The following is a 14,291-nucleotide window of genomic DNA, read 5'->3' as shown; positions in this document are numbered from 1 at the left end:
GCTGAGGAGCGCCTACTCCGGCTTAAAAAAAAGGGGGAAGATTAGGAGAAGGAGGAGGAGGAAGAGGAGGAAGGAGGGAGGAAGGTGTCGACTGTCAGAGGGGGGAATCAACCTGTGCTGTCATGGACAAGTATCGACCAAAGAGACCAACCACCCTGGCTCTGTTTCCACAGCTGCCACAAGCCGGCACCCAGGTACGGAGGCTGGGAGGATCCCCTGTTTTTAAAATGAGCTGGGAAGATGGGCTAACGTGTGTATGTGTGTGTGTAAGATGATGGGTGTGTTTGGAAAGAGGCAACAGTGGCATCAAGCTGAAGAAACGCACTACTGTGTGTGCAGATCGCCTGGGAGGCTCCTGTCTTCAGAATGAGACAGCATTGCTTTGCTGTGTATCAGTGTTTGTGTATGCTGTTAGGTGTGTGTGTGTGTGTGTGTGTGTGTGTGTAGGTTCTGACAGTGAGTCAGTTGTGAAAATGGTTCAGCTGTCGTGTTGCAGTGCAAATGACAGTATTCCTAAGAGATGCCTATATTTAGAATATCAATAGTCATAATTCAATTTCTTCATCATGGGATTTGTTTGTTTCAGCTGACCCATGATAGATGAGCAGCTAGAAGGTTCAGTTCAGCTCAAGGACACTTTAGCAGGACACACTGTCTGTTATAGGAATTGACCCTCATTGTGCTATTAAAACCTCCTTATAAAATAAATATACACAAGGATATTTAAATGGGTCGGCTGTGGCTGTATCGTCTAGTAACAAAAAAGATTTAGAGGGTAATACAGCAGCAGGTCTGAGGAGCTGTGTTTTTAAAAGAAACCAAAATGAAAGTGAAGTGGTTAAACCTGGCTCTTCACGCAGGGCTCAGTGATGAAGGCTGTCTGGAGGGAGCCAGCTCCAGTTCCAGCTCCAGCACTACCCCTTTAAATAAGCAGCATCCTGTTTACTGTGTCAGAGCAGAGTCACCGTAAAGGATAGAAACTCAGCTTGTCAGGTGTCCACATGACTCTTGAAACACCTTTTGCTTGCTGTAATTCAGAAATTACACCAAAGTCAGCTGTATTATACATATGCATATACGTTTAACACAAGAATAACTTAGGAAGATACCCACTTGACTGATTAAAGTCTGATGGACTGCATCATTTGCACGAAGAACGATTACAGTGACAAAATGTGAATGTTGTTTTATGACATGCTTGAAAAATTGTGAGTCTGTCCTTTACAAGATCCTGTGTAAATGATGAGGGACAAGGTCTACATTTAGAAATTGATCTAGACATAGAAATGACTACAGTAAACAAAACCTGTCTCAGTGTTGATATGGACACATGAGTCCTTTAACATCCATGTTCTCTACATAGAGTTGTGCTTCCGTATGGTTCATTCAAATGTCCAGTGAAATCACTATTGTTGTAGCTGCATTTTGTCTTAAGCCAAACATAATAATACAGCAGATTATCTGGTCAAATATTATCTAACAAATTGAAAGGTAGGCTTGTGTTGTGTTGTGTTCAAATCCCCTACAAAGTATCTTAGCTCTTTTAGTTGTTTGAATTTGCAAGTAAAAACCTTAAAGTAAACATCTGTAATGAACTTCTGTTGGTATCAAAAGCAGGCAGCATGGTGGGGTAAAACTGTCACCTAGTAAGAAGGAGTTTGCATGTTAACTGGTGACTCTATAATTACCCACAGGTTTGAATGTGAATGTGTATGGTTGTTTTTCTCTTTATGTTAGCCCTGTGATCGACTGGTCATCTACCCTGAATGGGACATCAGAGGTTCAGTAGCATCAATTGTTGTGTTTTTAAAGACGTCATCTTACCTTAAAATACCTGATGTCCTTCCATATTTTCACTGTCCACTGTCTTTTTCGTCTTTCTGAAACCAGTGACATGATAACGTTTTGTCAAATTCCCTGTGTTTCCAGGATTCACAACGCAGAACACAGTAATGTGGCATTCTGCTTTTGATAAAGCTCCTATTGTGAGTGTGACATCTGAGGAGAATGTCACTCAAATATAACCTCTTAAACGCTGCTACTGATAAATAAACATGAGCATAGGAAACGTAGCATGATAGATTGAAATGCTACTACTGATGATACTGTTGTCAACACTGGACCATGGGTTCATCACCTGTGTCAACAAGTTGCATAGTAACATGTTAACACATTGACTAGAGAGGATTGTTCTGATATTGTTCTTGCCAGATATAGACCTGCTAAATCTTGTATACATCATAATCCAGATGGTAAACGTCATCATCAGTTCTCTGTAAGGAGGAAATATGCTCCTGGAGATCTGCTATATCAATCATGATCTGATTACCAGATCATTCGACAGTCTATTGGAACCTGACACAGTGAAGATGGTCTACTGACGAGCAGACATAGAAGATTACCATGTCTTCATAAGCTGTGAGAATGCCTGCTGACATTACTACAGCGGGAGTGTAAAGGACTTGGACCTGGTTTCAGTGGATCAAAGACCAACTGAGCTACAGCAGATATTCACCAAGATGCTGCTTCAAAGGCCTTCTCCCTTTATCATGTGTGTTATATTGGCTAGACTTAAAATAGCTTTTGCATACCTAGGGCTCAATATGTGCTATTAATATCCTTGACTGAACTTCACATTAGAATGTTAGACTAAGGTGTGTTGTATCATCGCTGTGTTGATAATATAACAGATTCTCTGAGTTTTCAATGCACAATAATACTTAAGCACACTAACAGTCATTTAGGACAGGTGGAACTCAGTAACAATCTTAGGAATTAAGGTGTACAGTACCTTGGAGTTGATTCTACACGTCTCTGCTGATGGGATGAAACACCATTGCTCCAAAAGATATTTCCCAATTTGGTGTTTTGATAATAGTGGTGGAAAAAAACCTTTGGTGCACAGGCTCTCACAGGGTTTTTCTCTGGGCACTGGTAACCTGTCCAGGATGTACCCCACCCCTTACTCAATAGCGGCTGTGATTGGCTCCACCGCCTGTATGATCCGTAACAGGAAAAGTGGTTAGGATAACAAAAGGGTGAACCCATAGGGTTTCAGCTGGCTTGATTACATATGATGGAAATGATCATATTGATAAAACCATCCAATGACTCTTTTGTAAAACCATTCAGATGAATCTGACATGTGTTTAAATCCACCCAGTGGTTTTAATGTTGTTGTGGGTTCAGCATGGGAAAGATTTAATGCTGTGTATGATTGACAGGTCTTTATGTGGAGAGTGTTTCCCTGTGGAGGTGGTGCTGCTAAGGAACAAACAGAGGGCATTATGAACTTAAAAGACAGTGTTAGAGTAATGGTGCATTCGCCTTTTGAAATCTGAGATTTGAACAGAGTGCACTGACTTTGCTTTGCTGTGGGAAATTCTAACCTTGTAGAAATTCAATAGGCAAGCATGGAAAAGCAGGATTTGAATTTGACAGACCCCTGTGTTACCTGTACAGTGTGATGGGATGCTTTTCAGACATATGCATGCACATTTTGAAGGTACGTGAGGATGGTACAGGTGATGGGGCTTGAAACTGACGTCCAGGCAAGGAACCACTTTGAAAATTAGCAGTCTAATAATAAATAAAGCAGTGCTCTGTAGCCTCTGGGCGACCGGCTGCCTCCATGTTTACTGCTGTTAACAGAGCGAGAGAGCAGGAGGAAGCTGATTCAGCATCCCGGGCAGCTGCATTGACCTGTTATGTCTGCCTCAAAGACATTAAGTTCACTTTTAATGGGAGGCGTCTCATCAGGCCTGCTGACAGATTCATGTGTGTGAGTGACTGTTGATGGGGTTTATCATGAACCTGTTAATAAGAATAGCTCTGGTTGTGTTAGGGAAATGCTGACAACAGCTAGACCTGTGTAGATGTAGCGATTAGGTCTGTTCGACATGTTTCAACCAGTTACTGATTATTTCTAATCATTTATCCAGTTGTTTATTATTTCTTTTTGAACCCTTTGGAATGACCTGTTTTTTTCCATGAATTGGAAAAAATAGGATTCGATCTTCATGTAAGTCCCAAATACAAACAGTGTAAACAAGCTACTAACACACAAACAAATTATAATGTTTCCTGTCTTTGTTGAACACACATTAAATGTGGTGTCACTTGTTGTGGAGAACCAGGTCATTCTAAAGACTTCACACAAGTTTCTTACCACTGCATCCTCTCTCTTACATGTTCTCCGTTGCAGCATGTGGTGCTGAGATTCTACCCCCAGCTGGAAGTCAATGCTTCCAATGCAGTACAGCGTCATTCAAGGATCCCAGCAACAAAGATAAAGTGGACGTGGGACAGAACAGATATACTTGTAATCTGCATCTAGACTGGTTGGCAAATACAACTGAATAAATGTTAGATGTGTGTAAATGATAGATCCCTGAAGGATGATGTCATCGGAGTGAGTCATGTGTTTTACACAGAGAGACTTTGATTCTCCTTCTCATGCACACAGACTTTGAGGAACCATGGTAACAAAAATTGACAGGGAAAGCTGGTGCACGATACATTGAGATGTTAGTGCGTGAGATGGCATGGCGTTGAGGCTGCACCAATGCTCACTTCCTGGTTCGTACCTTCTCCTTGCAACAATTTCATAAAGACAGATAGAAATAGCTACACTGATTTGACCAATTTAGGCAAATACCTTTTTACTACTTAGCAGTTAATTTGCTGTAATTGCTCACCCTGAAGGTCAAGGGTCGAGTCGAGCCAATCCCAGCTAACATCCAACGAGAGGCAGAGTACACATTGGACAAGCTGTCAATCTACGTACAGGGCTGATCAGTAGGAGCTGAGACAATGGATGAGATAGATGAAAAGCATGTGCTTTATGTGTATAGCTTATCTAGCTATAGTCCTCAGAGCTCCATGATTTGTGGAAGGATGTAGAATCAAAGAATATTGAACATTGCTGGCGAGGGCCTCTGGGCAGCCCAGCAGTGTATTTAAAGGTGGCTCACAGTCAGCTTATCAGACATTATCTGGATGTGTCTCGGTTTTATTGATCTTTTCATCAATAAACCTAACCTCACTTTTAAACACACTTTACTGTATCTTTGTCTGATTTTTATGAACAACGTCTGCAACTTTTTTGACACTGTTAAGAAGAGAACTCAACTGAAATGGCCACCACACTGTCACACCTCAGGATAAACTGAACTGAACAACCTCGTGTGAATGTGTGCACGAGTGTGTGAGATATGTTAATCATGCTGGATCTTGTTCTTATGCTGCTGCTCTGTCTCATAAACTCTGTTCAGGACTCCATCAACAACAACTCTTTGGGCAAGAAAGACAGCTGGAAGGAGTCCCGCTCCTCCTCCCCACACATCACAGGTATGGACACTAAATGGGTCAGAAGTAGTGGAACAACAGGTGGTCTAAGTGATGTTAAGGTATTACAAGCTTAATTAGTCCAATTAGTTTCAACAGCTGGGACTCCCAACCAATCCATCAGAACTAAACTAACCTTGTGGTTAGGGTCAAAATGACTTTATGAACTTCAAGCAAGTCCAGTTAACACTTAGTAGCAACTTTGGAAAAAAAGTAAGTTATCACTTCCTCTGCTGTTTTGAGTCTGACCATATTTTGTGTAACTCTGTAAGTGCATTAAGGTACACGTTCCTGAAATATTTGAAATTAATCAAGAGCGGATTTTTCCACTGTTCCTGCAACTCTTATCCACCATAAACTGCTTACTGTAGGCTACTTTGATAATCCCACTGCGTACATCTGGTTGCCTAATCTGATACTTTTGTTTGTTTGCGTGTGTGTGTAAAGGGGATCTAATGCCACCGGATGTCCAACAAAAAACGGAGGACAAAGTCCAGCACAGTACTCGGCGTCCGGCTCCAAAGCCTCCCACAGCCAATGGAGCCAAAAGCAGAACCAACACTCAAGCTGCCGCCACCACTGCAGACACTAGAGCTCGACTGCACGAAAGACAGGTAGCTGGGAGCACGTACACACAGTCCTCCAGCACACAGAGGAGTCAGCGGAGAGGAGGAGGAGGAGGAAGAGGGGTAGGCAGAGGAGCTACAGCGATGAGAGAGCGGAGCCTGGGGGACAGCAAAGGAAAGAATGGAGTAACAGCAGGGAAGGAAGAGAAACGAACAGGAAGACTGTGTGATGGGAGAGAGAAAGAAAGGGATGGACTTCACAGACCAAGAGAAGCAAATGGACTGAAAAGCCGGGGGACTGACAGGAAAGGGAAAGTAGTGGCTAAGGGGAGTAACAGAGGAGAGGGCTTGAAGCAAAATCACATCATGTCTAACCAGGAAGTTTATCAGACAGCAATGGTAGTTCCTCGTACACCTGTAGCACCAAGAAACCAGGACAAGAGCCAAGACCAAGGTATGAACCCACCTCCATCATGAAATTATAGTCAAGTAAAATGTCAATTAAACCATAAGTCTGAGCCACTCTCTTCTACAACTATTCTGCACAAGTAAATTCTATAGAAAACTGCTAAAGTAATCCATGTACATATTTCCCATCAATTGTGGAGTAAAAGCAAAACATAACAGTAAAGTAGAGTAGAGTAAAGAGTAACACATAGAGTGAAAATACTTCTGTGCATTACTTCAAAACTGTACCTCAAAATAGCAGCTTAAAGGATATGTAAACGTGCTGAGGCCAGCACCTGGTACCTGTTGTCATAGATAACAGAGACTGACAGATTGCACTTGGACATCTTGTACTAATTTAAACTTAAATACAATATATCATGCTACATAATTACTTGAGTCTTACCAGTTAAGTGTGCTACTTCCAATATCTACCCACTAACCATATTTTGTGTTCTTAGGTCAAAACCATGACAGAACGCAGGACAACCCCCCTGCTCTCTCTCGGTCAAGCAGTGAAGGGGGCTCAAATAGGATGTCCCTCAGCTCAGACACAGAGGGCCCCCCACCAGGGCCTCTGCATCCCTCCCTACCCTATCGAATCAACCCTGACATCAGTGAAGAAGATGGGGAAGGAGAACCAACTCCCTGCATGAACATTCAGAATGGTCCACTCCACTGCCTTGAAGGTAATGAAACAACAGAGATGGACTGTACCACATCCGTGGTGGACGCAGGGGGAGGACAAGGTGACATCAAAGCAGAAGTGGATGGCACGAACTCTGTCACTCAGGGAGATTCTGTGGCTGCTCGGACTGTACCAAAGAGTGACACAACAGAACAGTTGAACTATGACTCTGTAAAATACACTTTGGTGGTTGATGAACATGCTCAGTTGGAGCTGGTTAGCCTCAAGAACTGCTTGCACAGTTACGAGCACAATGATGACAGTGATGCAGAAACAGTATATCAGTCAGCCAATGAGGATGAAGACCCAGAATATGAGGAGGAGAGGAAGAGGAAAGAGCAGACAAGGAAGCAAGGTAATGATATAGATTCATCTTTACATTTAAATTGATTAAATATTTCTTTGCATGAAATTCTGTAATAAAAGCTCGAAGTATCAACAGCTTTGAATGGATCACCCACATTTCATTACATCGCTATGCGTTATTTCACACAAGTCATAGAATTGTAAAAGATAATTTATAATTTGTAGTGCATATCAAATGATGTGCTATTTCAGTAGCCGAAGTTGAATACATTAAAATAATTCACAGTTGTAAGGAGGGCTAGTAAGTAATATGTGAGCTAAGAATTTGAATCCCCTTTGGCCTGCTTGGAAACACATGAAATTTGGCTCTGGTCTCCAGTTGCTCTTAATGCATACAAAAAATAAATAGGCTAACTACAAATACACTATGCTAAAGACGAATTTGTACAAAACTAAATATACTGTACCACTGTACTGCTGTAGGCAACAAACATTTTAGATATACAAGTTAGATCAACACCACTAGATCCAATAGAAAGCCAGATTAGCTTGCTTTCTCGTTTTTGTTTATTTAATTACATAATTAGTTTAGTAGAGTTGATTACAAAGTGTGTTTTTCATTCCTGATCTGCCATATGCATAAAGACATGTCATTTAAATAAACAGACATTATTATGATGTTTTATGATTTGTCTGTAGAGCTGTGTGTCATCTGCATGCAGAGATGCATGTGTGTTTGGAAAATAAGAAAAAGATAAGAAAATAGTAGCGGATTCAAAACAGTACCTTGTGGAACACCGCTAAACAGATAATGATCAGATATTAGATGACTGTGCAAGTGTAGCAAAAAACACAAGTTAAAACTATGTTGTTTGCACTGTAAATCTGTAGTTCTTGCTTTGTGCTGCTGCCAGTTTAACCTTTCCTTTCTGCTCCAAGTGAGGGGGAAAGAGGAGGAAAAAAGAAGAAAGGAGCAAGAGACGAACAAGTGGAAGGAAGAGGATGTGAAGAGGAGGAGGGAGGAGGAGGTAAAGAGGAGGAGGGATGTTGTAGCAAGGATCTGCAAGCAGACCAAGTTAACGTCAGCCACAACATCAGAAGAAGAGGAGTCTAAAGGAGGAAAGACTGGAAGTCCCAGAAGCAGGAAGTTCCTAAATCTGTTTGCAAACAACAGCAGCCCTTACAGCGCCACTGGTTTGTATATTCTCATATCTTACCATGATATATTAATAGATAATAAAAAAAAAGAAACATTCAAACTATTCTGATGAATTCATATAGAGTCTCCTGTGAATTGATGTGCTTTATTCTGTCTGCTTTAACAGACAACTTTTAACTAACTGTTCAGAATGCTCAGTTATTCCATGGCCAGGTCTGTGTTATTCCTTTACAAATAAGCAAATTATAGGTCTAGAATTGATTTGAAATGCAATTAAAGGTCCAAAGAGCTGTCACTACCTATGAAGCAAGCCATCATTGACAAATCAAATCAAACCCAACAAGTAAAAACAAAGAACACGCTGGTTAGCAGGAACATTAAAAAGCCTGGAAGACCACAGAAAACAACCGTAGTAAATGTGAATGACAGACAAATTATTAGCCTGGTGAAGAAAAGCTTATTTACAAAGCTGAACAGATTAAGAATACCCACCTGGAGATGTGTTCACGTCCCTAATCAAGAAAAGACTTAACCATTCTTATTCTAAAATACAACCTGTGAGCCACTGATTGTTACTGTAACATCAATGCTGTATCATTCAGGTGCTGGGTCTTTTGGTGTGTTCTCCTGTGTTTTGGATGGAGTGGAGAGACAGCAGAGCCACAGAGCTGTCTACAGGTTAACACATACAATCCATTGCAAACTAATAGTAACATGTCCACATTCAAATGTTCCACTGAAATCATTTTTGATGCCTTATTTTAGGTTTGTCCCACGTCATGCAGATGAGCTTTATCTAGAGACAGATGATCCTGTTTTGCTGCTCAACCAGTCTGAGGACCTGTGGTGTCACGGTTACAATATGAGGACTGGGTCTACTGGTATTTTCCCTGCTTTCTACGTCGTCAAGGTGGCCAAAGAGCTTAACCAAGGTACGCTGCAAAAAAAAAAACGCACACACCCCGCTGTAACAGCAGGGTCCATGACAGGATCATCAATGTCCATGACACTGACAGTTTAAGATGCTTCTTTCTTCACCTTCTTCTTCACAGTCCAGAAAGACGGATGTATAGAGCAGTTCCTGGTGCGATTTTTGGGTTCAGTTCAGGTCCCCATCCACAAAGGCAATGATGTGCTGTGTGCTGCGATGCAGAAGGTACATAAGTGAGAACACTGTTCAACAGAACCACAGCACAAAATTATTATCACCATAAGAGTCAGTGGCATGGTGGGAAATAAAGACAACCACCATATAAGAGCTAACAACAGTAAAGTAATCAGTCTTGCATCTCGTCGATCAAAGAACCACAAATTAAAAGATTTTTATTACCAATTAGACAAATTACTATTGTGTTTACTTTAGCTCTTTTATTATTTCAGTTTTATTGCACTGGTGATGAACCTGGACAACAGTGGTCATATGCAGTCAATAAAACAATTCACAGTGCTCAAAGTAGTACTCACCAGTAACTTAAAAACATGTTCGCTGTACTGATCTTCATTTAACTAACTGTGTGGTTGAATCACTGACATTTAGGGTGAGTTACTTCAAAGGGGGTTAATATTTACATATACGTGGCAACTGAATTTCATGTTGCCACTGATTTTTTAATAGGCAAATACTCCATAACTGATTGAAGCATTAACAAGTTAACAAATCCACAGAGGTCAAATACCTTGACCCCAAACAGTCAGTTAGCTGACACAGAGCAACAGTGCTTCTCCCTTCTCACTAAAAACTGGCTTTCCACTCCACATTAGTAACAACACAAACACTTTCTCAGCATTGCCAGACAAAAAGTAGTTTACACTCATTCTGACTTACTCAACCTACTCTACAGACCAGTCAACATGTCTTGTCACCAGCCCCTGCTTTGTGTGTTTGTTGACCGTTTGTTCTTGACTGTGTCAACAGGTTGTGTGTAACAGGCGGTTAGCAGGTCAGCCTCCCTCAGTTTGTGTGCTGGAGGTCAGTGTGAAGGGCGTGAAGATCAGTGTGCAGGACCAGTGTCACTCTGCTCACAGGGTGCGTATGTAATCAAACGTTGGAGGTCACTTAGAAATGTCCTTGGTTTTATAAGAAAAAAATGATTTTCTAACAACAAAGTGATCAGAAATAAAATGTGGACATTGTTAATGTCATAAATGACAAAAACAGGCAACAGGTAATTATGGTGTAGTTAAGTACTGTAGATAGTGCTTTACAGTGGCAACGTTATCCTGTCACTGTGGATATATATAAGATTTATATAGATTTATCTGTACTTAGAGTTGTACCTGTATCTAGACAAACCTAAATCATTCAAGCATTACACGTCTTTGTCTGTGTCTCTTTCTCTGTCAGGGGGACCAGTGTTTCCATTTTTTCCAGCTGAAGAACATCTCATTCTGCGGCTGTCACCCAAAACACAGCAAGTGAGTCGATGTACTCTGTAGGAATAATTTGATTGAACCAATTCTCACTCTTGTCTGAGACATTGATTACACTGTTTTAAAAAGTATTACATACAAACAGTATGATAAGTATATTATTGCACTGCAGGTATTTTGGTTTTATCACCAAACATCCTGACCAACAGCGCTTCGCCTGTCATGTGATGGTGTCAGACACAACTTTACATCCTCTGGCTGAGTCTGTAGGGTAAGACCTACTGTGTTGTTTTCGTAATTGTTCAATGCTCTTCAAATAACCAGGATTTCAAGGAAGCCTGCAACATGCTCAAAATGTTTTCTGGCAATATTAGCAGGGACTGGACGGTTTCACAGAACAAAATTGTTCAAAAACTCACAGAAACTATGGCTGTATTTAAATGAATGAGCACTCTGACCATTACTTGTACAGTACATTAAACTCAAAAATGCTACTAACATTTTAATGCAACAGTTACAACGGGACATTGTACTGTCATGAGCAGCATCAACCTGTGCATTGTACTGATGACACTTATGTAGGACTTGAGATATTTTTGTATTGCTATTAATACTGTAGTTTTCTAAGTTAAGGATCTATTAGGTGGTGCTACTAAGAGGCTAAGAGAGGCTGAGAATAGTCATGCCAAACCTAGTTATGCTCATTATTATTTGTACCCAGCTGCTAACAAATCTTCCAACTTTGCCCAAATCTCTCATTCAACCCATATAAACATTTGTTTTAAGTGGACCTAGACTGGTGGAGGCAGGAGGTTCTTGAAATTGCACTCCTTTGGTGTCAGGTACCACAATGGTGACTGCTATCTAATACAATAGCACCAATATAGGGAATAGTGTAGCACTTATTTAAAAATGTAAGACAACAACGGTACATACCAAGAGATTTAGTTGGGATTAGGCACAAAGACATGTAGGTTAGGTTTAAGAACCAAATAAATATGGTTAGTGTTAGGAAAAATGTTGAATTTTGAACTTAAAAAGAAAACCCTCCTTTGCTGATGTATTGAAATTGGTCATTTCATTCTGAAATGTTGCTGCAGTTACAAACAACCTATGAAGTCGTATTTTAAAGGAACACAGTCTTAGTAATACTACTAATAATAATAGTAATAACAATAATAGCTAACAAATGTGAATATAGTTTGAGAGGTGAGAGCTCAAGTAGGACAGTCAGAAGCCTCTAGTAGGCCGTGACCAGTACACAATTCACTCTATCTATCTGAGTATTGTGGTGCAAAGCCCAGAGCACATGGTGCACAGTGAGTTGTGTCACATTTGTTGATATGACAACATGAGATAACCCCTAAATCCCCAAAAAAGATTCATAAGCCTCCACAAACTTTTGCCATGTGTTATATTTGTCAAGATATATTGTACCATAGTGTAATAGCTTTATTATTTCTGTTTTGAAATTACATTTTCCAATTCTTTTCTCTGGCATCCCACAGGAGGGCATTCCAGCAGTATTACAAGGAGCACATCGGCTACTCCTGTCCCACGGAGGACATCTTCATTGAATAACAACTCTCTTCCATCCACACCCTGTACTGCATACTTACTATGTGCATGTAAGCATGGTCTTACACCACAAACTGGACCACTGATATATCTTCATCAGAGTACTTGCCTGGTGGCTTTTCTTTTCTTAGCTGCATTCAGTGATATAGCAAGATTTTCCTTCCTTTGGCCAAGTCACAATATAAATACCTCTATAGATGGATAGGGTCACATGAGACGTCCCATACAATGAAAACGAATATAAAATGAAAACATAAACCTATTGAAGCTCGACCATCTGCAAATGATAAATGTATCACCTAAAATTGCTTATATTGACTGTAAATAGAGTTTGATTCCAAAACCATATAGACAGCCTCCAGGAGTGTGGAGTGAATTTAATGACAGAATGTTTATCATCACTTTCAAAGGTTACAATCAGTGGCGAAATTGGGATTTCCACAGTTAGTGCACAAAATTTCATGGGAATTCATTCAATAGCTGTTGAGATATTTCACTTAAAAGAAAGAAGAAATATAAATCTGGACCTCACCAAACCAGGGAAACATAGGACCACATGGTTATCAAAACTAATAACAAGCTAAACATTGTAAAGGGAATATGTTTGCATATGCTGGAAGGCACAGATGCGAAGTGCATGTAGATATACCCGTTGAAGAAGAAGCTGGAGGTTCATGAAAACTATGGAAATGTTCTGTCTTTAAATTAGTCTAATCCTTAATGCTTCAGTAAACAGAAGGGACTCCTCCACAGCTTCAAAGGCAATTATTTCAAACAGTGCACAATAAAGAAGCCGACCTGCTGGTTTCTTTGCACACAAGAGGACAGTCGGATGTTTTCAAAAGCATATCTAAGTATCATTCTGTATCTTACAACCCCCACACTTGACAATCAACTGTTTGGAGTTACTTTTCATGTGCCCACTTTCTCTTTTTTGCTGCTTGATGTTCCTTTTCTTCCAGGTTATGCAGGGTTTATCTGATATTTTTCATTTAAGGCCCAAATTACACTGTGCAATCTTGTATGTGTGCAGGAGGCAGCTTTGTAGGATCGCTGTACATTCATGTCTACGACACGCCGCATCACTGTCAGCTTGTGCTTCTTTTGCATTGCTTGATCCAATCTAGGCCTAAAGTTGGGATCAAATCAATGTGCAAACACACATGTTCCTCTTTGACATCGTTGTGCTTTCAGTTGTTTTTAGCTTAGATATTAAAAGAAATACTGAACCTGGCTTCCGAAGACTTACCTTCCCAAACTGATCCACAATCTGACATGATTTCAGGGGAGACTTTCCATTTCTTGTTTTTGCTGCCATGAGAAGATTAGCTCCAATTAATCTAAGTTGTACCAATCAACATTTTTAACAACAATGGATCAATTGTCTATGTGCACAGCCATGCACAGTAACTCAGAGTGATTAACCCAGAGAATTATTGCTTAACACTGTAGCTGAGCTTTTGAGTTTTAGCTAGTCTTTTTCATGGTCCCAGATGCAACTGACTCTCTGATCAACCTTACGTCTAGCAGCCACTGCAGCAACAACAACATCACAGCACTGAATGGTAGAGAGACGACACAAAAATGTGCTAAAACACTGTGTCTGCTGGATATGTAAAGAGACAAATGTTTTTAAAGTTTGCTAATATGTTAACCTTGACAGCTTTTACAGTGTGGTAATGTTCTGTTTTCAGTTTGTCCTGCTGCCCTCCAGTGGCCAAAAAAATCAAATGATGCTGCTTTAAAATCTGGGATTTGAACTTTAGGACTTAGGACTCCAGCCAACGACGCATTGATACAAGCATTTGAACTACATGATGTTTGAGCAGAT

At 40.5% G+C, this 14,291-nt stretch overlaps 1 protein-coding gene across 1 annotated transcript; it reads left to right on the top strand.

Moving 5' to 3' along the window:
* On the top strand, positions 1-12,614 carry mapk8ip1a (mitogen-activated protein kinase 8 interacting protein 1a). Its single transcript, XM_026366532.1, has 12 exons — positions 1-194; positions 5,274-5,349; positions 5,794-6,366; positions 6,821-7,402; positions 8,293-8,547; positions 9,115-9,190; positions 9,278-9,444; positions 9,565-9,668; positions 10,428-10,538; positions 10,857-10,927; positions 11,055-11,153; positions 12,391-12,614. The coding sequence occupies exons 1-12, from the start codon at positions 123-125 to the stop codon at positions 12,461-12,463; spliced, it is 2,259 nt and encodes a 752-aa protein (XP_026222317.1). The 5' UTR covers positions 1-122; the 3' UTR covers positions 12,464-12,614.
* Positions 12,615-14,291: the final 1,677 nt, after the last annotated feature.

The sequence above is a fragment of the Anabas testudineus genome, chromosome 6 (genome assembly GCF_900324465.2).
Source record: "Anabas testudineus chromosome 6, fAnaTes1.2, whole genome shotgun sequence".
Lineage (NCBI taxonomy): Eukaryota > Metazoa > Chordata > Actinopteri > Anabantiformes > Anabantidae > Anabas > Anabas testudineus.
This window is presented reverse-complemented; position numbering and strand designations above follow the sequence as displayed.